General features: G+C 45.7%; 1 protein-coding gene across 1 annotated transcript; it reads left to right on the top strand.

Moving 5' to 3' along the window:
* The first annotated feature begins 6,223 nt into the window (after positions 1–6,223).
* On the top strand, positions 6,224–24,828 carry LOC142313335 (C-type lectin domain family 2 member B-like). The gene is made up of 6 exons (XM_075352335.1): positions 6,224–6,289; positions 12,285–12,371; positions 15,924–16,055; positions 17,038–17,195; positions 20,228–20,337; positions 24,630–24,828. Exons 1-6 carry the CDS (start codon positions 6,265–6,267, stop codon positions 24,739–24,741), a joined length of 624 nt encoding a protein of 207 aa, XP_075208450.1. The 5' UTR covers positions 6,224–6,264; the 3' UTR covers positions 24,742–24,828.
* The last annotated feature ends 297 nt before the right edge of the window (positions 24,829–25,125 follow it).

The raw sequence follows: 25,125 nt of genomic DNA, 5'->3' as shown, positions 1-25,125 counted from the left end.
TGGTATCAAGGGTGTTTTTGGTACTAGGTGGTCACCATGTTATGGGGTGGTCATGGTGTGTCGTTCAGCATGGCCCATATTTAAAAAATAAATAAACAGATTGCGACACGGTTAGGTTCAAAGGGATTTGGGGTGGCGTGTGGTGCCCAAAGGATGAGGGGAGTGCGGTGCAGTAAGGTGAGCTGGGAACGTTGGCTGGTGCGTATATGGGATGCTCAGAGTTTAAGTTGATGGATGGAAGGGTTTAATGGTTGGTTTGGCTTGCAGGTTGGAGGAGCAAGCGTTGGTTGTGGGGGGGTCCAGGCCACGCAAGGTGTCACGTAGCCTGTCCTGTGGTGGGGTATGTCTGGTCCAGAGGCGGTTTAATGGATAATGTTATTTGATTGGAGAGTCACTTGTAGGATATAGTGGCTCCGGATACAGGGATCTTGCAGGCATGGGGTTCTGCAAGGTTCGGGTATTGATCCATAGGTGATTAATACCTTATCTCCGGCCCGGTGTGTGTTGTGGCCGGGAAACATGTTTGGTGGTGGAAGGTGGTTTCTGGACCGGGCCTACCCATGGTTACGTATTGTGTTACGTACTGTATTATATGGTATTACCTATTGTTAAATGTTGGGAACGCCCGTTGGACGGCGTCCACTTGTGTTAGTGTGTAAATAATAGGCAATAAAGGGCTGCTGTGGCCAATTCAACAAAGTCATAAGTAGTGTCCGTGTATTATTTATATAGGGTAGTGGTAATTGGGAATAATACAGGAATAAACGACCGGAGAATCCCTCCTGGAATGTCAAGAAACCCATGGAACCCATAGGGTGTAGGGGCGGCATGACAGTCTGGAAGGTAGGTAGTTGATGGGGTTAAATGGTGATATTTATTATAGGAAGGTGGAAGCAGAAGATGATTGGTTAGGGAGTGAAGTATGGTGGGAGTGTGCCGCCCCCGTGGGAGCAGCCGAACTGCTCAGATCCGGGTTTGCTGTGGCTTGAGGGTCACCCGTGGTGTACGGTAATTTGGGAGTTCCGCCGCTGCCGTTGGGAGTACCCGGGGTGATGAAGTGGGGCAGCAAGGTGTCGTAGCCCTCCACGGTTAGGGGAGAATGCCCCGGGACTCGGTGTGGGATGGTGATAGTGCCGTTTGATGCAGGGGTCACTCTCGTACTCACTCAGTCCATAAGCAGATGCTGACAACTGGGCAAACCAATTCTCTAAGTACCACTGCCGCTGAGGGGAGCTCGTCGGGTCCCGTCCCCTGTGGTGTTGCCTGGTGATCCGTGACCTGCCTCCTGGCACTAAGTTTAACTTCAACTTGATGGCCCGGTAGTATGGAACTTGCCGGTCCCTGCTCCCCACTGTGGCTAAGTGTAGGAGCTTGCTGTCAGGGCTCACGCTTGGGATTTTCTGGACCGTTTTGGGTTGGAAAGTCCTATCCCCCTCGTTGCGCTAGTGCCCCGATTCTGGAGCAGGTGGAAACAGATCATAAATGCTCCGTTCTCCTCAGGTGAATTGTCGGGGTGCCTGAAGCTACTCCCCGACCTAGACTCCGTGTACCCGGTCGTGCCTTCGGTCCCAGACCGGTGACAGGGCTAGGCTGCTGGCTGTCCTCCTAAACAGATCCAGACACCTCGCCACAATCCCCTGCGACTGGGGGTCCGACTCCTCTAGGCCCAGACCACCGTCTGCAACCTAGATAACTTCTCCAGGAGCCACCGCTCCCGACTTCCTCTCCCTACTCCTACTTTTTTCCAACTATACACCTCACCTCCCCTCCCTGACCCCCCAGGTGGGCGACTCTATTCCACTCAAGCTGTCCACTGGTGTGCCTGGTGGGTGTGGTGCAGGGTGTATCTAGGATTTGATTTGCTGTTGGAGGCAACACCACTAAGATAGGGACCCAGAACCAAGAGGGAGGTGGAATACCGCACAGAAGGGCAGTTTGTGCAGTACCCTGTGACGACCTGATAGTCCAGGGGCGTCACGGGAGGAAAAAGGGGAAGCGGCATGGGGTATATAAGAGGAGGCGGGGTCAGTTACCTCCACTTGCACTTCCTGGACAACAGCTTCCCACCCACCCTCCCTTCTATTGTTATTATTGTTGTGTTTATATTCATGTATAATTATTCAATTTTTTAAAAGGGCATTGTAAAACAAAACAAAAAAAAAATTAAAGAAAAGAGAGAATCTTGCTCTGTGGTTATGTTGTTATATTGTCATTTTGGGATTCATGTCAGTGGGTGAACAAAATGGGTGGTCACGTGGGAGTATATGTATATGTATATGAGGTATATGTGTATGGTCAGCATATATAATGGGGATTATGCCCCCTTTTTGTCACAGCAGCGGGGGTAGGTCTGGTCCAGAGGAGCTCTAATGGTTACCGGTGGTTGGATGGAGAACCACTGGGAAGGTTCAGTGGTTCCAATTACTAGTAACATGCAGGGACAAGGTTTCTGCAGGGAGGAGGTATTTCTCCTTTGGTGTTCAATACCTCATGTATGGGTCAGTGTTGTGGCCAAAGGTTATATTAAAGTGCTGGTGGTTGCCGGGGAGTTACAGGTTGGGTATCGTGGCCCTGGTGTCAGTTAACATGGTAGGCATGGGGTTCTGCACGGTATGGGGGTTTTGGTCCGTGGGTGATCAATACCTCTTATCTCCGGGCTGGTGGTTGCGGCCGGGGATGTTAATTAGATTAAAGTCGCTAACGGGCTTTAAGGTTTTGAGTTCACAGTTACTGTATGCACATGGGGATTGATCAGTAGGTGATTGATGCCTCATATCTCTGGGCTGGTGGTTTGCGGCCAAGGATGATGTTGGGATGGAGGTAAATAGTAAGGTGTAGGGGTGGAGGCATATAATGGTTGATGCTACTTGGGACTTTAATTCGTAGATGATTAATACCTCGTATCTCTGGGTCAGTGTGGTCAGTGTATTGCGGCCAGGGATCGTGTTCTGGTGGTGAAATATGGCTTCTGGACCGGACTTATGGCAGGGGTAGGTCTGGTGCAGAGGCGGTTTAAAGGACAATGTTATTTAATTAGAGAGTCACTTGTAGAATATAATAGCTCCGGTTTACAAGGATCTTGCAGGCATGGGGTCCTGCAAGGTTGGGGGTATTGATCCGTAGGTGATTAATGCCTCTTTTCTCTGGGTCGCTGTGTTGCAGCCAGGGATCATATTCTGGTGGTGGAATATGGCTTCTGGACCGGACTTATGGTGATGGTAGGTCTGGTCCAGAGGCGGTTTAACGGATAATGTTATTTGATTGGAGAGTCACTTGTAGGATATTGTGGCTCCGGTTAGAGGGATCTTGTATGCATGGGGTTCTGCAAGGTTGGGGTATTGATCCGTAGGTGATTAATACCTCATCTCCGGCCCGGTGTGTGTTGCGGCCAGGGATCATGTTTTGGTGGTGGAAGGTGGTTTCTGGCCGGGCCTACCCAGGGTTACGTATTGTATTATGTACTGTATTATTATGATATTACCTATTGTTAGCCTGTTGGACGGCGCCCCCTTGTGTTAGTGTGTTAACAATAAGCAATAAAGGGCTGCTTTGGCCAATTCAACCAAGTCATAATCAGTGTCTGTGTATTATTTATACGGGGTAGTGGTAATTGGGAATAATACAGGAATCAACGACCGGAAAATCCCTCCTGGAATGTCATGTGGTTACTTCTGGGGACAGGGCCTGAGGCTGAGCAGGCGAATGACCTATTTTCGATTACTTACAAATTTGGCATTTTGTTGTTTGTAGAAACTGTAGGAATCGAAACTAAGATTATTTTACTAGCTCTGTGTTCTCTGGTTCACCATACACAATTCCTCTGATTTACCATGGGTAGAATGAGAAATTAAGATCAGGAGTGCTTTACTTTAAGTCACTAATTCTTGTAAAAGAAGAAGAAAAAAGAAAGCGGTGGAAAGGAAAGAAGGCGGCAAAAGTTTGTATACAGGAAACTAGTGTAGAGTGACGCGGGGCGGTAGTCGAGGGTGAGGGATTGACTCCGGACACCCCTGTATGCTACATGAAAAACCTGCTTCTGGCTGTATATATGGACTTTCCCCATGTGGGTCAGGAACCTATGTAGACCTCATACGGCTGCTGGTGTTGGCTGGCCAGGACCGGATGATGACTCACGCTCACAAGGAGACCAACAGTTCACTTTAAACCACAGCTCTTTACGGTATGGTTCCTTCCCTTACACAACTTTACTTTCCAGATAGTAGGGGATATATCTTCCAGCACGTTACAGCTTTACTCAGCATTAACAGACACAGCTTAACTTCCTTCTGGGGTGCGTCTGATCTAACTGGGCTGGCAAGTCCTAGTGAATCCCAGTTTAGTGTTACAGCACACACTGTGACAGTCACTATCTCTTCCTGCAGTCACAGGTCTAGTCTCCTCAGGAGTCCCATAATGACCAGAATAAAGCTTTGCACTATATATATATATATATACATATATATATATATATGTACATATATATATATATATATATATATACACACACACACACATACACACACACACACACACACACAGTGTGAGACAGTAAGTATTTGATACACTAGCAATTTTCAAAGAATGGAGAGGTCTGTAATTTTATCGTAGGTACTCTTAAACTGTGACTGACAGATTCCCAGAACATGATTTTTAATAATTGATTTGCATTTTATTGCATGAAAAAGTATTTAATTACCTACCAACCAGCAAGAATTCTGGCTCTCACAGACCTGTTATATTTTTTTTAAAAGGCTCCTACTCTGCACTCATTACCTGTAATAATTGCACCTTGTTTGAACTCGTTACCTGTATAAAAGACACCTGTTCACACACTCAATCACATTTCAATCTCTCCACCATGGCCAGACCAAGGAGCTGTCTAAGGAAACCAGGGACAAAATTGTAGACCTGCACAAGGCTTGGATGGGTACAGGACAATAGGCAAGCAGCTTGGTGAGAAGGCAATAACTGTTGGCACAACTATTAGAAAATGGAAGAAACAAAACATGACTGTCAATCTTACTCAATCTGGTGCTCCATGCAAGATCTCGCCTCGTGGTGTAAGGATGATTCTGAGAGAGGTAAGGAATCAGCCTAGAACTACACAGGAGGACCTGGTCAAGGACCTTTTATAGAGCTGGGACCACTGTCTCAAAGATTACCATTAGTAACACACTACACCGTCAGGGATAAAAATACTGCAGGGCACACAAAGTTCCCCTGCTCACGCCAACACATGACCAGGCCTGTTTGAAGTTAACCAATTAGCAAATGGACGATCTAGAGGAGGCATGGGAGAAGGTCATGTGGTCAGTTGAGACCACAATAGAACTTTTTGGTATCAACTCCACTCACCATGTTTGGTGCAAGAAGAAGGATGAGTACAACCCCAAGAATACTGTCCCAACCGTGAAGCATGGGGGTGGAAACATCATAATTTGGGGGTGATTTTCTGCAAAGGGGACAAGATGACTACACTGTATTAAAGGAATACAGTGTATTAAAGGAAGGATGAATGGAGTCATATTTTGCACGATTTTGGCCACCAACCTCCTTTATTCAGTAAGAGCACTGAAGCTGGGTCTTGGCTGGTCTTCCAGCATAACATTGACCTGAATGTCACACAGCCAGGGCAACTAAGGAGTGACTCCATAAGAAGCATTTCAAGGTCCTGGAGCGGCCTAGTCAGTCTCCAGACCCGAACCCAATAGAAAATCTTTGGAGGGAGCTGAAACGTAATGTTGACCAGTGACAGCCCCGAAACCTGAAAGATGTGGAGAAGATCTGTATGGAGGAGTGGGCCAAAATCCCTGCTGCAGTGTGTGCAAACCTGGTCAAGAACTACAGGAAACTTCTGAACTCTGTAATTGCAAACAAAGGTTTTTGTGCCAAATATTAAGTTCTGTTTTTCTATTGTATCAAATTGCTTGTTATGAGTATGCGAGTATGGTAGTACTTGCTCATCACTAGTAATGGCATATCCTAGTGAAACGCTATCAGCTTACAGAGTGAGAATATTCATTTAGTCACCTGGAGAAAAAAATTATTGAAAAAAAAATGACATAAGGTAAGGGCGAGTTTGGCTGTTATAATGAATTGTGGCACATATTTGGAAAAGTATGGTAAATATGTTTTATATGGTTTTGAATTACATTTCTCACTTATGTCCCCACCTACTGACCTAACCAGACATCCTGTGTGACATACATACAGAATACCAAGATCGAGTCTTACAATAAAAGCTTTCATAGAAATTCTGACAAAATGAGAAGGCACAAGAAACCAAAAGGTAAAAGTATCTAATATTTGTAGAAATATGAAATTAATGACAGCCTTGTATTGTTTTTATAATCGTTCTTTGCAGATATGTAATGTTTATTGCTACTACGGTATCATCTTTTAGAGGTTACAACTTTTTTTTTCTTGCCTTAAATCTTTGTTTCTAGGGTAGGTTTGGTGTATTGGTGTAATGCACTTAATATATGTAGACTTTAATAACCTGTATGCATGCACTCGTGCTGAGATTTATATTATGGATTTCTAATAGAACCAATAGCATATAGAAGATTTATAACTGGGGTTTAGCAGATTTGTTTTGTTGGTTTTCTCCCATTGAGTGAATTTGAAAATGAAACTATTTCCTATGCATAAGTCAAATTATTAAAGGTAACCTGGCATGTAAAATTAACCTGCAGATATGGGGTTGATTTGCAGGTTATAGCGTTCTGACACCATGCGACTGCCGCACTGAGAGCCCCACTGCTGGGAGGAAATGATCTTTATCCCTCCAGGCAGCCTCGGGCTTCCAATCATATGGATGTGTGATGCCCTGGACTAGCCAGGTAGTCACAGACATAACACACCATACACCCCCCCACCCTAGGCAGTTACAACAGTCAGACGAAAAACCCTTGTTGCTTCCCTCCAGGGTCTGATGTCCACACCAGGTGGGGCGGAGCCAGGCGGTTGGCCCCACCCACCGAGGAGTTCACAGGCCTGGAGGCGGGAAAAGGAGCAGTTGAGTTGAGGAGTAGAGGAGTTCAGTTTAGGAGGAGAAAGTGAGAGGTCACTGACTGCAAGTGTCTGGGTTGGAGCCCAGGCACTGACAGCAAGGTTGGCAGACGGTGGTGGCCGTCTGCAGGAGTGACGGATCTCTGCGGAACCGTAGGACCGGGGTTGGGCGGTGGCCCACCGGTACCGAATCGGGAACCGGAGTGAAGTTAAGCACACAGGCAGGGCCATTGGACCCCGACCAGGCTTGGAGCCGCCGACAATAGTCATATCCGAGTGTGACAGGAACCCCAGGGGTTTCCTAACAACCAAGTCCCGATAGAAGGCAACAGTCCACACCGTGAGGATATACAGCCACCGCCACAGGCTAGAGATCCAAGGGCCAGCGCCTGAGGGCAAAAGGGCTCCTACACGCCGGGGAGTGGACTACCGTTGGGAAACCATCGGAGTCAACACAGTTTACACAGGTGCAGGGAAAGACAGCCACCATCAGCCGTCCGGGGAGAGCACAACAACACTGCAGCCGGCTGCGGGACCCGTCCATCCGGCCGTTTGGTTTATTGGAGACTCTGTCATTGATTGAGTGAGTACACCAGTGCCGTCCGGCACCGCGCCGCGCTGTCCCTGCAACCCTGCACCCCAGTCATCCAGCCTCCCCGTTACATCATCACTGGGCCCCGGGAGCACCGACCCCCTACCCACGGAGGGGACAACATCCTAGCTGCTCCCTACCATCTATCCCGGGATCCCCGTCACCAGCAGCGGTGGTGCCGTCATCACCACGTCCCATGGGTGACGTCACGAACTCTGTCCCCAAACAAACCATCCCCTTTTCACTCACGGGTGAGGAGCACTGCTCGAGTCCCCAGGTCCGGCCCACCACTCGAGCCACCGAGCAGCAGCAGCAGAAGCCCCGGTCCCGAGCGTGGCGAGCGCGCCCCTCCGCCCGCGACAACTTGGCATCTACGAACAGGATAGAACCAATCTACCTACTGGTAGAAGTGCGCCTTGCAGTCCCGGCCGGCGGCGTCCAACCGAAAAATTTGAAGCGCCGCCATCTTTGGCGCGAACATTTCCCGCTCGAGCGTCTTCCCCGAGCAGGGAAGGCACGAAAGCGAAGCCCCGCCCCCAAAGAGGAAGTGCTAGAAAGAACCAAGGGGGGACGGGTGAAGAATGGCGGCATGTAACTAGCGCTGCAGAGTGCAGGGATGCCAGGACTCTGCCGAAACCCGTTCCTGGACCCAGCAGCAAGACGTGCCAGGAGCTCCAGGCCACAGTCCACTCCATGATGCCGGAGTGGATGTCGAAGGTGAAGGGCCTGGTTGCAACCGTGCGGGCATATGAAGTGGAGGTGGTCTCCGAGAAGCGGGTAAACGCCCCACGCCCCTATGTCCCCGAGGAAACGGCCGTTGCGGCTGAGGGGCCCAGCCTGCTGCCATCCACCATGCCACCTCCCTCACTGCCCCTGCCCGCGGCCAGCGGAGCCCGCAGCGTCTATGGGAGAGGGCCCAGACCTGCGACCCCCGGGCATTACCTTTGTCACCGCCCTGGCACCCGTCCCGGCTTCCATCCCGGCTGCGACGGAGATGAAGACGGCCCCGGCAGTCCGCCCGGCCGCAGCGGAGGCGATCCTCGACCAGAGGCCAGCACCGCAAGTCCCGTCGACCGCTCCCAGACCCCGGGCCTCGGCTGAGACACTGCGGGGATGCAGCTGCCAGGAGGCAGAGCAGGCCACGTCACAGCAGTGTCCCCCATTACTGAAGGTACCAGTCGTAGCCGGCACGGAGGGATTCTGTCTGGGCCCATCCCCCACACCGCCTGAACCGGAGCAAGCAGAAGGTGCTCTACACCGGGAGCGGCAGCAACAGCAGCTGTGCCGCGGGATTGCTGTTTAAAGATGAGGAAAAGAAGAACCGTTGTCCCCGTTGGGACCCCCAGCACCATGTTTCCTTTGAATGAATGACCACTAATCAAACCAAAGTTTCACCTGATTGCCGTCCGTTTTAAGACAAGTTGTCCCCGGAGGGACCCTATGTGTTTGTTCCGTCCGCATGAGGAACTGCTCATGGACATGGCCGAGAACTAGCAGGCCACCCATGAACTTGTGGGTTTGTAAATAGTTTTGTGGGCCGTTTTCCGTTCCGTGCCACCTCCGGAGAGGCAGATTGGAGGAAGGGCTCGCAGCAGAGTAGGCTGGGGCTCGGCCACCACCAGGACCGGTGGCCTTCCTCCGGGGGTCAGGGGCCCCCCTGGACGTGGGGTCCCCTGAAGTGACAGCCGGGTGCGAGACACTGTACCCGTTCCCGCTCGGGTAACCTGGACCAGGACTGGGGAAGAGGGGTGCTGCTCATTTCTTAGGGGCAGCACCAAGGTTTAGGTTGCTTGGGTGGGGGAGTGGATGACCATGAACCCGTCCGTTTTGAAATAAAAATGTTTACCGTTTGCAACGTTAAAGTGCCGTGCCTCCCGTAAGGGAAGAACTACAAATATACTTATGTTGAATGTTTACATGTTAATTTATCTTTTGCAGAAACAAAAATAAAACCGGTAATGGACGGGCAGCCCGCGGACGGTCTGCATTTCACCAAGGGGGAATGTGACGCCTTGGACTAGCCAGGTAGTCACAGACATAACACCATACACACCCCCCACCCTAGGCAGTTATAACAGTCAGACGAAAAACCCTTGTTGCCTCCCTCCAGGGTCTGATGTCCACACCAGGTGGGGCGGAGCCAGGCGGTTGGCCCCACCCACTGAGGAGTTCACAGGCCTGGAGGCGGGAAAAGGAGCAGTTGAGTTGAGGGGTAGAGGAGTTCAGTTTAGGAGGAGAAAGTGAGAGGTCACTGACTGCAAGTGTCTGGGTTGGAGCCCAGGCACTGACAGCAAGGTTGGCAGACGGTGGTGGCCGTCTGCAGGAGTGACGGATCTCTGCGGAACCGTAGGACCGGGGTTGGGTGGTGGCCCACCGGTACCGAATCGGGGACCGGAGTGAAGTTAAGCACACAGGCAGGGCCATCGGACCCCGACCAGGCTTGGAGCCACCAACAATAGTCATATCCGAGTGTGACAGGAACCCCATGGGTTTCCTAACAACCAAGTCCCGACAGAAGGCAACAGTCCACACCGTGAGGATATACTGCCACCGCCACAGGCCAGAGATCCAAGGGCCAGCGCGCGCGTGCGGGCAAAAGGGCTCCTACGGCACCTACACGCCGGGGAGCGGACTACCGTTGGGAAACCATCGGAGTCAACACAGTTTACACAGGTGCAGGGAAAGACAGCCACCATCAGCTATCCGGGGAGAGCACAACAACACTGCAGCCGGCTGCGGGACCCGTCCATCCGGCCGTTTGGTTTACCGGAGACTCTGTCATTGATTGTCTGAGTGAGTACAGCAGTGCCGTCCGGCACCGTGCCGTCCCTGCAACCCTGCACCCCAGTCATACAGCCTCCCCGTTACATCATCACTGGGCCCCGGGAGCACCGACCCCCTACCCACGGAGGGGACAACATCCTAGCTGCTCCCTACCATCTCTCCCGGGATCCCCGTCACCAGCAGCGGTGGTGCCATCATCACCACGTCCCGTGGGTGGCGTCACGAACTCTCTCCCCAAACAAACCATCCCCTTTTCACTCACGGGTGAGGAGCACTGCTCGAGTCCCCGGGTCCGGCCCACCGCTTGAGCCACCGAGCAGCAGCAGCAAAAGCCCCGGTCCCGACCATTTCGAGTGCGCCCCTCTGCCCGCGACAGATGGTACCGGCGTGGTTTTAGTCACTGCTCTGTGCATAGTGAGCTGTAGTTGTAACCGTGACCCCATCATTTGCTGATAGCCAGCTCCGTACAGATGCAATGATGAGCTGACTGTCCGTCAGTACCGGGACAAGGTTACAGCCACCACTCACTATGCACAGAGCGGTGACTGAAGCCTCTGTTGAGCAAACTGACAATTCTCATTCCAGTAAGAGATGAAGTAAAAAGTGGACAACAGAAGTGTTAAACCTAAAGTGGCATCAAATTGATCTACTATTGTCTGACACTTTCATAAATTTGTATTAAATAGCAGTGACACAGTCAATAGTGGCTTAAAATATATTCCTCATGATGGGAGATCTTACTGTATATGTCTATATAGTTACAAACATCACCAATACATAAGCTAAAAGTTATAACTTGCAATGTTTGTTTTCTCTCCTTGCATTTTTTTTTGGAAAGTGCTGTAAGGCCCTGTGCACACACAAAAGTTATGTTTCTTCAGCAAAAAATGCACCCTCTGGCCGAAAAACACATAAAAAAATGCATGCGGTTTTACTGCGGTTTGGTGCGGTTTTGGAGGGGAGCCTTGAAAAAGCAAAACGTGCGTTGGTGGTGATCCTGTGGCATTATATGGGGACTCTCCATTGATGTGGGACTGCAACTGGGCTACCCTCATTAGACCTGCACCTCAGGAAATTGGGCTACCCTCATTGCACTTGTACTTTATGTAAGAAGTATGGCTCTTTCCCTTTTTTGATTGCCTTGTCAAGTCCATTATGTGACTTCCTGACCTTGGAATGATCATTTGTATCTGTTCGATTATTTACATGGTGTTGAAGTTTATGATCCAGATTCATTATGACCCCTACCTACCGATGGTCGGAGAGGCCATGGTGATTCATGGCCTTGTTCCAGCCCCGTGCACTCGCATGTTATAGTCCCTATGGGTTAATTTGATCCAATATTGTATATCTCCTCCCTCCGATAGTATTTACTCCTTGATATCAATTTAATTTATACATCATCTTTTTGTTGACTTTGGAGGGTTTATTATGTATTGAAATCCCATGACGCATATAATACTATGTCCCCATTTTACATGGTAGAATTTTATCTTTGATATCTTGTCTTGTCTGTGTTTTTGAATAAAGATTTGCTTCTTTTTGCTGCAGAAATTCTGCAGCAAAACCTGTAAGGAAAAAAGAAGGAACGTGTGCACAGCATTTTGGATTCCTCATGGACTTTGCTGAGGAAGGACTGAATGAAGTTTATGAACAAAAACTGCCCCAATTCTGCAGCAAAACTGCAGTGTGCGCACAGGGCCTTAAGAACACTTTTTCATATGCAAATATACAGTATGGTAAAAGAAACTGTCATGGCATAAATTTAACCATGTAAGTCAGAGCATTTTCCCTGTAAGGTAAACATCTTGTGAGAACTTTATCTTAATGTCGATACTTGTTCCTATTATGTTATTTATCGCTTAACTCTCAAACTTTTTGTTTTATTGTCATGTAGCAGCTCCAGCACAATACCTCCATGTGGTCTTGGTGATTGCAGCTGTTGCTCTTAAAGTGGTGGAAATAACTACATTAGCATTCATAGGTAATGTGAATTATTCATGTACTGCAAAGAAAATACCCTTATTCATATATATATATATGTTTGTGTATATATATATATATATATATATATATATATATATATATATATATATAAAATCCATCTAGCTATGATAGCTTTGACTCAATAGCCCAAAGGAATAGTTCTGGGCCTATCTTCTAAATGTACATGATGCTGACTTAATTGAGGCTGATCCTAATGTTCAACATCGTTCCACGTCCCCTATTTCCGCCTGGAATAAACTCACACACTTGCGATATATGGATATAATTGGCCATGTCAGCCTCATTTATTGAATAACATTGACAAGTAGTACATAAAGAAAAATGTCAGTCATCTCTTTCTTAGATTAGTGACAAGCTCAGGTTTGGAGACTGTTTTATCATGTCAGGCCAAACACATTAAATGTGTGTTTTTATTTTGGCAGTTGCAGTGTTAATGTCAGTTTTCCTCACCAGCAGCCAGCTCACTAACCCTGCCCAGGTGTTTTCTCTGATAACGACTTGCGGCCTAGATAAGAATCCTCTGCTCCTAGCAAAGGGTATTGGTTATTCAGTTCAGTCTGGAGCTAGGCCTGGAGCTCTGAGGAGGAGGAGGAGGTGGTTGCTGCTGCTGTCTGTTGCTTTGGTGTGTGAAAGTAGTCCATTTAGCTACTTCCTCCTTTCCTTGTTACTCTTCCCTGTACACCTTTTGTCATCCCTTGGTGTTGGTTATAGCTGTGCATGAGTTTTGATGTTATCCCTGTCTGTGTTTGTTGGTGGGTGTTTTTGACTTCTGTCCTGGTCTGTCCCCTTGGGTGGTGGGTTGTGGAGTGGGTCTTACCATCAGGGCCAAATACAGGAGATAGGGAGATGTTGGGGGTTGAGACCTTGCTACCTTCAAGCATACCTCTGGGTTGACGTATAGCCTAGGGTATGCTTAGTCTGATTGCCAGCATAGGGGCTCCTTTCCAGTTACCATCGTTCCTTTTTCAGTTGTGACACAAATTCAATACATATAAACAACAAATAAATAAAGGAAAAGTCTTAGGAAGTGATACCCTTGAAAGTTTCAGCATCACCCTTACTTCTCCAATTCTAGGGCATCTGCAGTTGAATGCTGTCCGAATAATGTCCTTCTAAGACCTAAGCCCAATCCATTCACATGGGCTGAGGTGCTTTATCCTAAAATAAACTTTAGTTTACTGATGGAACTTAAGTAGCAAATCCTTCTCAGCTTACTGTTGTGCCGTACACATGCCCCAAGCTGGCAGACCCAGTATTTATTCATCAAAGCCCCTTTTGTCTTTCCTCTACATACCCTCAATCTCTTCACACACCTGTGCTGTCTCAGGGTCCCCACTAACCCATGGTTATACTTTCCCTCTGGCTTTCAGTACAGCAGAAGCTGAGTTTTCCAGTCTGGGGTTCCTGTCCATTCTGGGTTGAATCTTTATTTTTTATATCGAGGAGTCAAAATGAGCAAAATAAATATTTTACCCTAGACCTGCAGAAAGGGGAAAACACTACCTGGCTTTATGAAAGGAGGGTGTCATAGAGGAGACAGTATTTGGCAGAATTCTGCAAGTGTAGGGAAGACACAAATGGCATCGCTGCATGGAGTGATAAGGGTCATAAACCGATAGAGACAAAAAGGGCAGTGATAATGTTTGTCAGGGGCTCTTTGGGAGAGGGATAGAAATAATGTAACATTGCTATGTCATAGAAAGGACACAAAATGGCCATAATATACAAGCAAGATGCACTATGTAATCCTGCCCTTTTTACGTTCCAATATTTACTGTATATACTGGAGTATAAGCTAAGTTTTTCAGTCCATTTTTAATGCTGAAAACGCCCCCCCCGGGCTTATACTCGAGTGAGGTTCCCATATAAAAATTATTCTCACCTGTCCTCCGTTCCTGCTGTGTCATTGCCTGCTTCTTGCAGTCTGCAGGCACACAGACCCCTCGGTGGTCTTGTCCGATGCACTTAGCCGACGCTGCCGTCATGTCTTTACTGCAGTTGAATGCTTTGCGCCATAAAGCATTCAACTGCAGTAAAGCGCTTACAGCAGCAGTGGCTCTGTGCATCAGATGAGATCATCGATGGGTCTTTGTGTCTGCGGACTACAAGAAGCACCCCTCGAAGATTGCAGCCGGTGAATGGGCCCTCCGCCGCTGTCAGCGCTTTACTGCAGTTCTATGCTTTACGGTGCCGCAAAGCATTCAACTGCAGTAAAGCCATAACGGCAGCCTGCAGCGGCGGCCTTGTGCACTGGATGATATCATCGAGGGGCTATGTGCCTGCGGACTGCAAGAAAAACTTCTCGATGATTGTGTCCGTTGCATAGAGCTGCCGCTGCTGCTGTCATGGTTTTACTGCAGTTGAATGCTTTACAGCACCACCAGCATTCAACTGCAGTAAAGTCATGAAGGCAGCCTGCATCGACGGCTCTGTGCACTGGACGAGAGCACAGAGGGGTCTGTGTGTCTACAGAATGCAAGAAGTAGGTAAGGACACCGCAGGAACAGAGGACAGGTGAGAATAATTGTGTGTTTGTGTGTGTATGTGTGAACAACGGCGTAATAGGGGACAAGAAGGGAAGCGGAATGAGAACATTACTAAAGGATGAGCTCATTACTGCAAGGCACATTAATATGGGGCAGAAGGATGGGCACATTACTTTAGGGCAGAAGGTTGGGGCTGGGGCACATTACATTTTACTGGTATATATATATATATTTTTTAAAAATTTTCCAGTAGATGCTGCATTTTGCACCCTAGGCTTTTACTCGAGTCAATAAGGTTTTCAAGTCTTTTGTGGTAAAATTAGGAGCCTCGGCTTATACTCTGGTCTGCTTATACTCGAGTATATATGGTATATAACTTTTTCTTTATGAGAATATTCTGCTGGAGCAGCTTTGACACTATTGGCTCATATTATAAAGTGTCAGAGCTACTCAAGTTCAAGCCCCATTGCCAATGGGTGGTTGTAACTACCTACCTGTCAATTTAGTTCATTATCATATCGGATGTCGAGGAGCCTCATGACAATCCGTAAAACCCTGTGATCTGGAAGATGGCTGGTGATAGCAGTGGACTTGATACCCTTGTGTAACCATTGAGATTCTGTGGTCGCTATTGACCATGGCTATTGACCATGGCCTCAAAGGTACTAACATTCAGTAATAGGACCAAGGTCAGATCTATGCAGTTATCGTCAGGTGCCAGAGGTATAGGACTATGGATATCTGCCGTGTATAGAGCTCTTAGAACTGTTTCATATCACATGTTGAGATAGTGTTAAATATATTTCTCTCAAAGATTTCTGAATCTCTGCTTTTAAATACGGTAACATAACTATTATTGTTATCATAATATACTGTATATAGAAATCAATCAGATTTAAACATAAAATAATTAAAATAGTGTGCAGGGGCGGACATTCCCTTTGTGGATAGTAAAGTGAGCCATTCCCATTGTTTTGTCTTAAGATTACACAAGTTCTCACGTATTTTACCCTAATGTTGTTGTTGTTTTTTTTTCACCTTAGTCCAAAAAAATCAATGTAACAGCACTATTGAAAGCATTGGTCAAAATTTCCAGAATGAAAACGAAGAATTAAATATCCCACCAAAATATCTAGATGCATATGATGCAATCCAAGACCTATGTGCTGCAACAGGTAAGGGATATGTTTTGGAATTGGAACATATATACAATATATATTACCTTTTGATAACTTGGGAATGCAATGAAGTCTATGTACTATGTATGTACAGTAGGTTATAGAGCAAAAGGAAATTATTAGATTGATAAGCAGTTTAGGGTCAGTATCACTTCCATTTTATTCATTGAAATGATTGCTGATTGTGAGCTGGAGTCTAGTGGGCAGTGTTACTAATTGAAGGGCTCGGTCACACCGCCGTATTAATCAGACAAGTGCTCTCTGATTTTTATTGGACAGCATTGGGACCAATGTTATTCGACAAGTAAATTGGACGAGACTCGCCCATTCAAGTCTATAGGTGCGTGGAAACCATCGGACTGCACTCTGATGACATCTGAGTGCAGCCCAATTTTAGCGGACCCAAAATGGAGCAGGTGGTGAAGTTTTGTTCTATATTTTCTCACACTGTGCTCGTAATCTGTCATCTGAGAGAACCGGATCACACTATGCTGACACTGTGATCAGAGTTTGATTGGAGTGTCACTAACATAATCGACTCAGATGAAAGAATCTACAGTTGTGTGACCTCAGACATATAGACACAGCTTTAAATAGGAATTCCAAGATACTTGTTAGTTCCTGAAACCTAATTCCTGAAAAATATTTTTGTAGCTCCCATAGGAATTAATATTTAGAATTGCACATTTGAGACTACCTTTCCATTTCTCATAGTGAATGACAGGGCCTCATTGTCGGGATGGATATGAGACCTATATCTATCGGATATTTTATGACAAATTCTGTTGATGGGCCATAAACGTCTCAGATAAGACAACCGTTTTAATTTGTCTTATCTGTGCAATGTTATACATTGTCTATTTTTTGGTCTTTTTGCGATATTTGTTGTATATTTGTATATGTAAATTACCTTATTTCTTCCAATTACATATTGTCACATAAAGATGGATGATGATAAGGCATGATTTGTTTCTTTCAGCTACAGGCACAGTATGTGAGTTTTGTCCATTAAATTGGGATTCGTTCAATGGCAAATGTTATTTCTTTTCTGAAGTCAGAAGTAACTGGTCTATGGGCGATAGCGACTGTAAGAGGAGGAAAGCAGAGCTTATTTTCATTAAGGATGTGAAAGAACAGGTATTGTATATTGAATATATAGTATAATATTTATATTGTACCAATATATTGAACTGTACTGTAATCTTGTCACTGTAATCCATGTTTTATGTGGATTATGTTAAATCGAACCTGTCCCCAGATGATTCCAAACTGCGGTCAGCAAGAATCAGAGCCTTGAGTTTCATAATTGCATTCAAGTATATTTTTCATGGGCTTCAGGGAAAATATACTTTAAAAATCCAGATGGCGAGCATAGCTGCAGACCAGACTAGTCTGACTATGCCCTTGGCCGGCTTCCCTTTAAAAAAGACCTTTAAATATTCTCTACCAGAGCTGGGCAAAACTGGTTGGCAGTAGAGCTGGACTAGTCTTGTTTCTAGCTTATAGTACCCAAATCAATTTTTTATTTATTTTTTTTTAATAGCCTTTGGCTCGATCTCAAGCCATGGTGACTTGATGGATGAGGGATCTGTAGGAAGATCGATTTTATGAAAACACTGTTAACCTTTTAACGATTAATGACGTACCAGTATCGCTGAGCACGCACGTTTACCAGTTGCAAATTGCTTTGAAAAGTCACAACATTTTTTGCAACTCAGAGTTGTGCTACAAATTAGCGAGATTTGGCATTCTCACACCAGTTTATTCCAGCTCTGTCAAAATGAGTGAGGCTGTTGTGGTACGGGGAGGTGGCGGGGTGTGACGTTGCAACTAGTTATGAGCGGATTCACAGATAACTGGCATGGGTGGGTTGAAGGGATAGGGGGATGGGAGCAAGCGTGCTGTACTTTCTGAGGCCCTGAGTCAACTGTATACTGCTTTCAGGCTGCGCATTCACTTCTGGTGCCAATAATTCACGTTAAGTGCATATGCTCTGCTTCTCTCGCCAACCGGCATCTGTGATTGGTTGCAGTCAGACACCCCCACGCTGAGTGACAGCCTGTCTCATGCTTCCAATCACAGAACCAGTCTGCAGATCGAAAAGGTACAGTAAAAATAAATAAAATATTTGGCGTAGGGTCCCCCCATATTATGATGCCCAGATAAAGAACACGGCTACAGACTGCAGCCCCAAGCTGTGCACCTATCTTGGCTGTGTATCAAATAAGAGGAACCGCATGTGTCTTTTAATTTTTTTAAATTATTTAAATAAATAATTTAAAAAAAAAACAACGTGTGGTCCCCTCCAATTTTGATACCCAGCCATGATAAAGCTAACAAATGGGGGCTGATATTCTCAGGCTGGAAGATCCATGCTTATTGGACCGCCCCCCAGCCTAAAGATATCAACTTGCAGCTGCCCAGGATTGTGGCACCCATTAGATGCGACAATCCCAACATTTACTTGGCTCTTCCCGATTGCACTGGTGTGGTGACAATCAGGTAATAATGGGTTAATAACAGCCCAACAGCTGCCAATAAGCCCTAGATTAGTAAAGGGAAGGGTCTATGAAACTATCTTATCACTAATCTGTAAGTGAAAGTAAGTAAACGCAAACACCGAAAAAATCCTTTATTTGGAATAAAAGACAAAAAAGCACCCTCTTTTATGACTTTATTAACACATGCCATGTCCCGTACCCATGGCTGGCACTGTCAGTGTTAGAGGTCTGGCGGGGAGCCAGATTGCTTTAGGTCATTAGAGGTCATACCATGGGACCCCGAGTATGACCTCCGGTGAACTGAGTGAGGTCACTGCTGCCAGCCGGGTCCCCCTTGTCAGTGTTTCCCAGAGGCTTGAGAGATCGGACATTTTTTCTGTCTCTCCAGGCTCAGATGGAGCAGAGGCGGGACCTTTGTGGGACATTGTGTGGATTACTTCAAGGGTCTTCTGGGGGTTAACAAAAAGGAGAGAGAGTGTGCTGTATTTTATTTCAAATAAAGGATTTTTCTCTGTGTTTGTGTTTATTACTTTTTTATTTATAGGATAAGTGATGTGGGGTCTCACAGATCCCTACTCATCACTAATTTTGGGCTTGATGACAGTTGTACGCTGTCATTAACTCCTTATTACCCTGACTGCCACCGCACTAGAGCAATAGGGAAGAGCCAAATAAAGCGCAGGGTATGTCGCTTCTAATGTTTGCGACAATGCTGGGCGGCTGCAGGCTGCTCTTTTTAGGCTGGGGTGGCCCAATAAGCATGGACCTCTCCAGCTGGAGAATACCAGCCACCAGCTGTTGGGCTTTATCATGGCTGGGCATCGAAATTGGGGGGACCTCACATAATTTTTTTAAATTATTTATTTAAATAATTAATAAAAAAGCTGCATGCGGATCCTTTTATTTTAATACACATCCAAGATAGGCACACGGCTGGGGGCTGCAGATTGTAGCCGTAGACGTTATCTGTCCTGGGTATCATAATATGGGGGGACCCTTTGCTAATTGTTTTATTTATTTTACATCGTGATACTGACCAGCAGACCGGGTCTCTGATTAGTTGCAGTCAGACACTGTCACAGAGGCTGGGGGCACATCTGACTGCAATCAATCCCAGATGCCAGGAGGGCCAGTGGGCAGGGAAAGCAGTGCATATGGATGAGCAATGATGAGCGTCCCAGGAAGTGAAGGAGAGGCTTCAGGAGCAATTACAGCCATGCTGGAGCCTTTGTAAGTGTGAAGTGCTTGCTTCATTCTTATTTTCTTTATTTTTCTTTATTTCTTTTTACATTTCTTGAGTGCCAGATCCAGATCAATATTTGGAATCCCCTGGTCCCGGGTCTGGCACTCGGGCACCTTTGAAACCACGCAGTTCTGGACTTTTGCAGTCCGAGTCCGTCCATCACTAGTTACAAGTTGTCTAACTCATGACGACTTGTGGTACTCCCTAGGCCAGAAATCTTGCTATAATCAGGAACTAGATTAAAATTTCAGTGCACTCCACTGGCCAGATGCTCCCGACTCTTTAAGAGGCCTATGGACCCCTCTTGAAGACCGTAAAAAAAATCTTCAGGTTTGATTATTCGGGCCCTATGTTCATAGTGTATACATAGTAATGAATAATTATCAGTACAAGAATCTTTCTTTGTTGCTGATTTTATTTCTCAGGATTTCATTTTAAGAAATGTTGCTCTGAAGAATGGACATTTCTGGATTGGACTTAAAAAAAGTGATTCAAATTGGTACTGGAAGACAGGTGAAAAGTTTCAAGGAAACATGTAAGTTAATTTTACACAGCTTTGCATGCTCACGGCTGTTGGGATCATGTTTTTTAGGCACTCACCTTCTCACATTTCAGAACCTCTTAGACCAGTAAATAGAGGACCACTCTTAGAAGTCCCTTCAATCAGCTGGGGACAGTTAAAAAAGATCTATAACCAGACTGAATAGTATAGATTGCATACATTATTAAATACAGTTGAAATCAGAAGTTTCCATTCACTAAAAAGACATGTGAATGTTCTTCTCACTATCTGACATCAAGTCAGAATAAACCTTTCCTGTTTTAGGTCAGTTAAGAACCACAATTATTTCTATTTGCCAAATGCCAGAATAATGCAAGAGAGAATTTTTTAACCCATTTTTATTACTTTCTGCAAAGTCCACACTTTACATACCTTTCATTAGTATTTGGTACCATTGCTTTTAAACTTTATAACTTGGGTCAAACGTTTTGGATATAGTTCCACAAGCTTCTCACAATAGTTGGTAGGTATTTGGGCCCATTCCTCTAACAGAGTGGGTGTAACTGAACCATGTTTGAAGGTTAGTTTGCTCTCACCTGCCTTATCAGCTTGGCCCATAAATTTTCAAAAGGATTGAGATCAGGGTTTTGTGATGGCTACTCCAAATGTTATTCTTAAGCCACTTTGTAAGCAGTTTGGCAGTATGCTTCGGGTCATTGTCCACTTGGAAGACCCCTTTAAAGCCAAGCTTTAAGTTCCTGGCAGATGTCCTGAGATGTTGCTTCAGTATTGCCACATAATCTTCTTTCCTCATGATGCCATCTATTTAGTGAAGTGCACCAGTCTTCTGTAGCAAAACAACCCCACAACATGATGCTGCCACCCCCATGTTTCACAGCTGGGATGGTTTTATTAGGCTTCAAAGTTTCTCCCTTTTTCTTCCAAATGTAATGATGATCATTATGGGCAAATAGTTCAATTTTAGTTTTGTCAGACCACAGGACATATCTCCAAAAATTAAAGTCTGTGTTCCTGTGTCCATTTGCAAACATTAATCTGGCTTTTTTCTTTTTCTTTTGGAGTAATGGCTTCTTCCTGGCATAGTGGCCTTTCAGCCCATGTTGATATAGTACTCGTTTCACTGTGGATAATGACACAATCTTACTAGTTTCCACCAGCATCTTCATAAGGTCTTTTGCTTTTGTTCTTGGGTTGATATTCACATGTCTGACCAAAGCACGTTCATCTCTGGTACACTATGATATCACCGTAGCTTACCCTCCTATATCACACTATGATATCACCGCAGCTTACCCTCCTATATCACACTATGATATCACTGCAGTTTACCCTCCTACACCTCACTATGATATCACAGCAGATTACCCTCCTATATTACACTATGATATCACAGCAACTTACCCTCCTATATTACACTATGATATCACAGCAGATTACCCTCCTATATTACACTATGATATCACTGCAGTTTACCCTCCTACACCTCACTATGATATCACAGCAGCTTACCCTCCTATATTACACTATGATATAACAGCAGCTTACTCTCCTATATCACACAATGATATCACAGCAGCTTACCCTCCTATATCACACTATGATATCAAAGCAACTTACCCTCCTATATCACACTATGATATCACAGCAGCTTACCCTCCTATATCACACTATGATATCACAGCAGCTTACCCTCCTATATCACACTATGATATCACCGTAGCTTAGGGGTACTTCTCACATAGCGAAATCGCTGCTGAGTTACAGGTTTTGTGACGCACCAGTGACCTCATCAGCGATCTCGCTGTATGTGACACTAAGCAGCGACCTGGCCCCTGCTGTGAAATTGCTGATCATTACACACTGCTCTGGTTCATTTTTTGCTCGTTGCTCTCCCGCTGTGAAGCACATATCGCTGTGTTTGACAGCGAGAGAGCAACAATCTGAATGTACAGGGAGCAGGGAGCCGGCTTCTGACAGCTGCGGACGCTGGTAACCAAGGTACACATCGGGTAACTAAGCGCAGCGCTTTGCTTGGTTACCCAATATTTACCTTGGTTACTAGCGTACACCGCTCTCAGGCTGCCAGTACTGGCTCCCTGCACACGTAGCCAGAGTACACATCGGGTAACTAAGCGAAGCGCTTTGCTTAGTAACCCAATGTGTACCCTGGCTACGAGTGCAGGGAACTAGCGCTAAGCGGTGTGCATAACCAGTGTAAATATCGGGTACCCAAGCAAAGCATTTTGCTTAGTTACCCGATATTTACCTTGGTTACCAAGCGCAGCATTGTTTCCACGAGTCGCTGCTGGCTGGTGGCTGCTCACTGGTCGCTGGTGAGATCTGCCTGATTGACAGCTCACCAGCAACCATGTAGCGACACACCAACGATCCTGACCAGGTCATATTGTGGTCGGAATCTCTGGTACGTCGTTTAGTGAGACGTTACCCTTACCCTCCTATATCACACTATGATATCACTGCAGCTTACCCTCCTACACCTCACTATATCACAGCAGCTTACCCTCCTATATTACACTATGATATCACAGCAGCTTACCTTTCTTATATTACAGTATGATATCACAGCAGCTTACCCTCCTATATTACACTATGATATCACAGCAGCTTACCCTCCTATATCACACTATGATATCACAGCAACTTACCCTCCTATATCATACTATGATCTCACAGCAACTTAAGGCCATGTCACACACAGCGACAACGATGACGACGTTGCTGCTAAGTCGCCATTTTCTATGACGTAGCAGCGACCTTACCATCATCGTCGCTATGTGTGACATCTAACAACGATCAGACCCCTGCCTCGAGATCGCTGCTTGTACTTGAATGTCCCAGTTCATTTTTTGATCGCTGCTATCCCGCTGCGCCACATGAATCCTTGTGTTTGACACTGTAGCAACGACAATCGTGACGACGCTGAAGTCAGTGACATGGGACTTAAGACCGTCGAGGTCGTTATGATCGCTGCTGCGTCGTTGCTTAAAACAACATGTTTGACAGCTCACTAGCGATCATGTAAGGTCGTTGTTACGTCACAGAAAATGGTGACGTAACAGCGACGTCGTTGTCGCTGTCGTTATGTGTGACTCCAGCTTTACCCTTCTATATCACACTATGATCTCACAGCAGCTTACCCTGCTATATCACAATATGATATCACCGTAGCTTACCCTCCTATATCATACTATGATATCACAGCAGCCTACCCTCCTATATCACACTATGATATCACAGCAGCTTACCCTGCTATATCACAATATGATATCACCGTAGCTTACCCTCCTATATCATACTATGATATCACAGCAGCTTACCCTCCTATATCACACTATGATCTCACAGCAGCTTACCCTCCTATATCACACTATGATCTCACAGCAGCTTACCCTCCTATATCACACTATGATCTCACAGCAGCTTACCCTCCTATATTATACTATGATATCACAGCAGCTTACCCTCCTATATTACACTATGATATCACAGCAGCCTACCCTCCTATATTACACTATGATATCACAGCAGCTTACCCTCCTATATCACACTATGATATCACAGCAGCTTACCCTCCTATATCACACTATGATATCACAGCAGCTTACCTGTTTGAATTGAATCCCTAGTTGATGTTGCAGTAACATAACTTAAAAGAACATGTCACGTTGTACATGTAGTCCAATGTGTGGACAGCATGGTAGAGAGAAGGAGAAGCTGAACACAATAATATATAGGTTTGTTGGTAAAGATTTACTATAACTTTCACTTTATTCATTAAAATCTCTGATATTAGTATACGTGAGCCAGTGGGTGGTCCTGCTAGTGATTGACAGCTGTCTCTGCATGCACCGTCATACAGGGACTGAGTGGGACCGCCCACTGGACTCATATGTATACAAACATCAGGGATTTGAATGAATAAATGCAAGGTTTACTGAAACTTTTCCCTAAAAAATGTACATCTTTCTGATCAGCCCCTCCTGCTCTATAACATCCTGCCTGCAGATCAGATACCATTATCAACATGACAGGTTCCCTTTAATTAAACCCCATTGTGATATTATAGCAGATTACCTGACAGAAACGCAGTTGGGATGTCACAGTTACTTTTTTTTAAGTGGGGAAAAAAAAAATGTCTTTTCTTTTTTTTAACCTTTTTTATGTAACAAATTATGCATGAGTATTATTCACAAAGCAATCATTCTTTCATTGCACAGATATTAACAGTAATAGATTCAGATTTGTATCAGATAACGTCATGTAATCTGCTGTTTTGTCACCAGGTCACCTACTTCGGAGGAGCATCAGTGTGCCACCTACGGAAAAGACTTATCGGCAGAAAGCTGCTTCAACCCAAACAAATGGATATGTAAAAAAAATATGTCCAGATTTTGAAAACATTTCATAAAAAAAGAAAGATACGTCATTTATTTTAAAGTAATATAGCTGATACAAAAATTGTATTTTTGTGGATTGCACACCTCAAAGGGAATGTAACACTTTTATTTTGCCCCTAATTAAAGGTGCTCATTGAATAAAACATGTTTGTTAATCACTTTTTGTATATTTGAGGGCAGTCATATTCAGGGCCAGCGTCACCACCAAATGCACTCAAGCAAGTTTCGGGGTCCTGGACAAATGAGGGCCAACACGCCATCAGCTGGCAACATGCCGTCAGCTGGGGCAGTGATCTTTTTTGCAGCCCCCGTGCAGATTACCGGGGACTATAGTACTTGGGCTGGCCGCCGCATTTTGCTGGCTGCCTGACCTTGAAACGCG

This window comes from Anomaloglossus baeobatrachus, chromosome 5 (assembly GCF_048569485.1).
Source record: "Anomaloglossus baeobatrachus isolate aAnoBae1 chromosome 5, aAnoBae1.hap1, whole genome shotgun sequence".
Classification (NCBI taxonomy): Eukaryota; Metazoa; Chordata; class Amphibia; order Anura; family Aromobatidae; genus Anomaloglossus; species Anomaloglossus baeobatrachus.
Note: the sequence above shows the minus strand (reverse complement) of the source record. Positions and strands in the feature narration are given on the sequence as shown.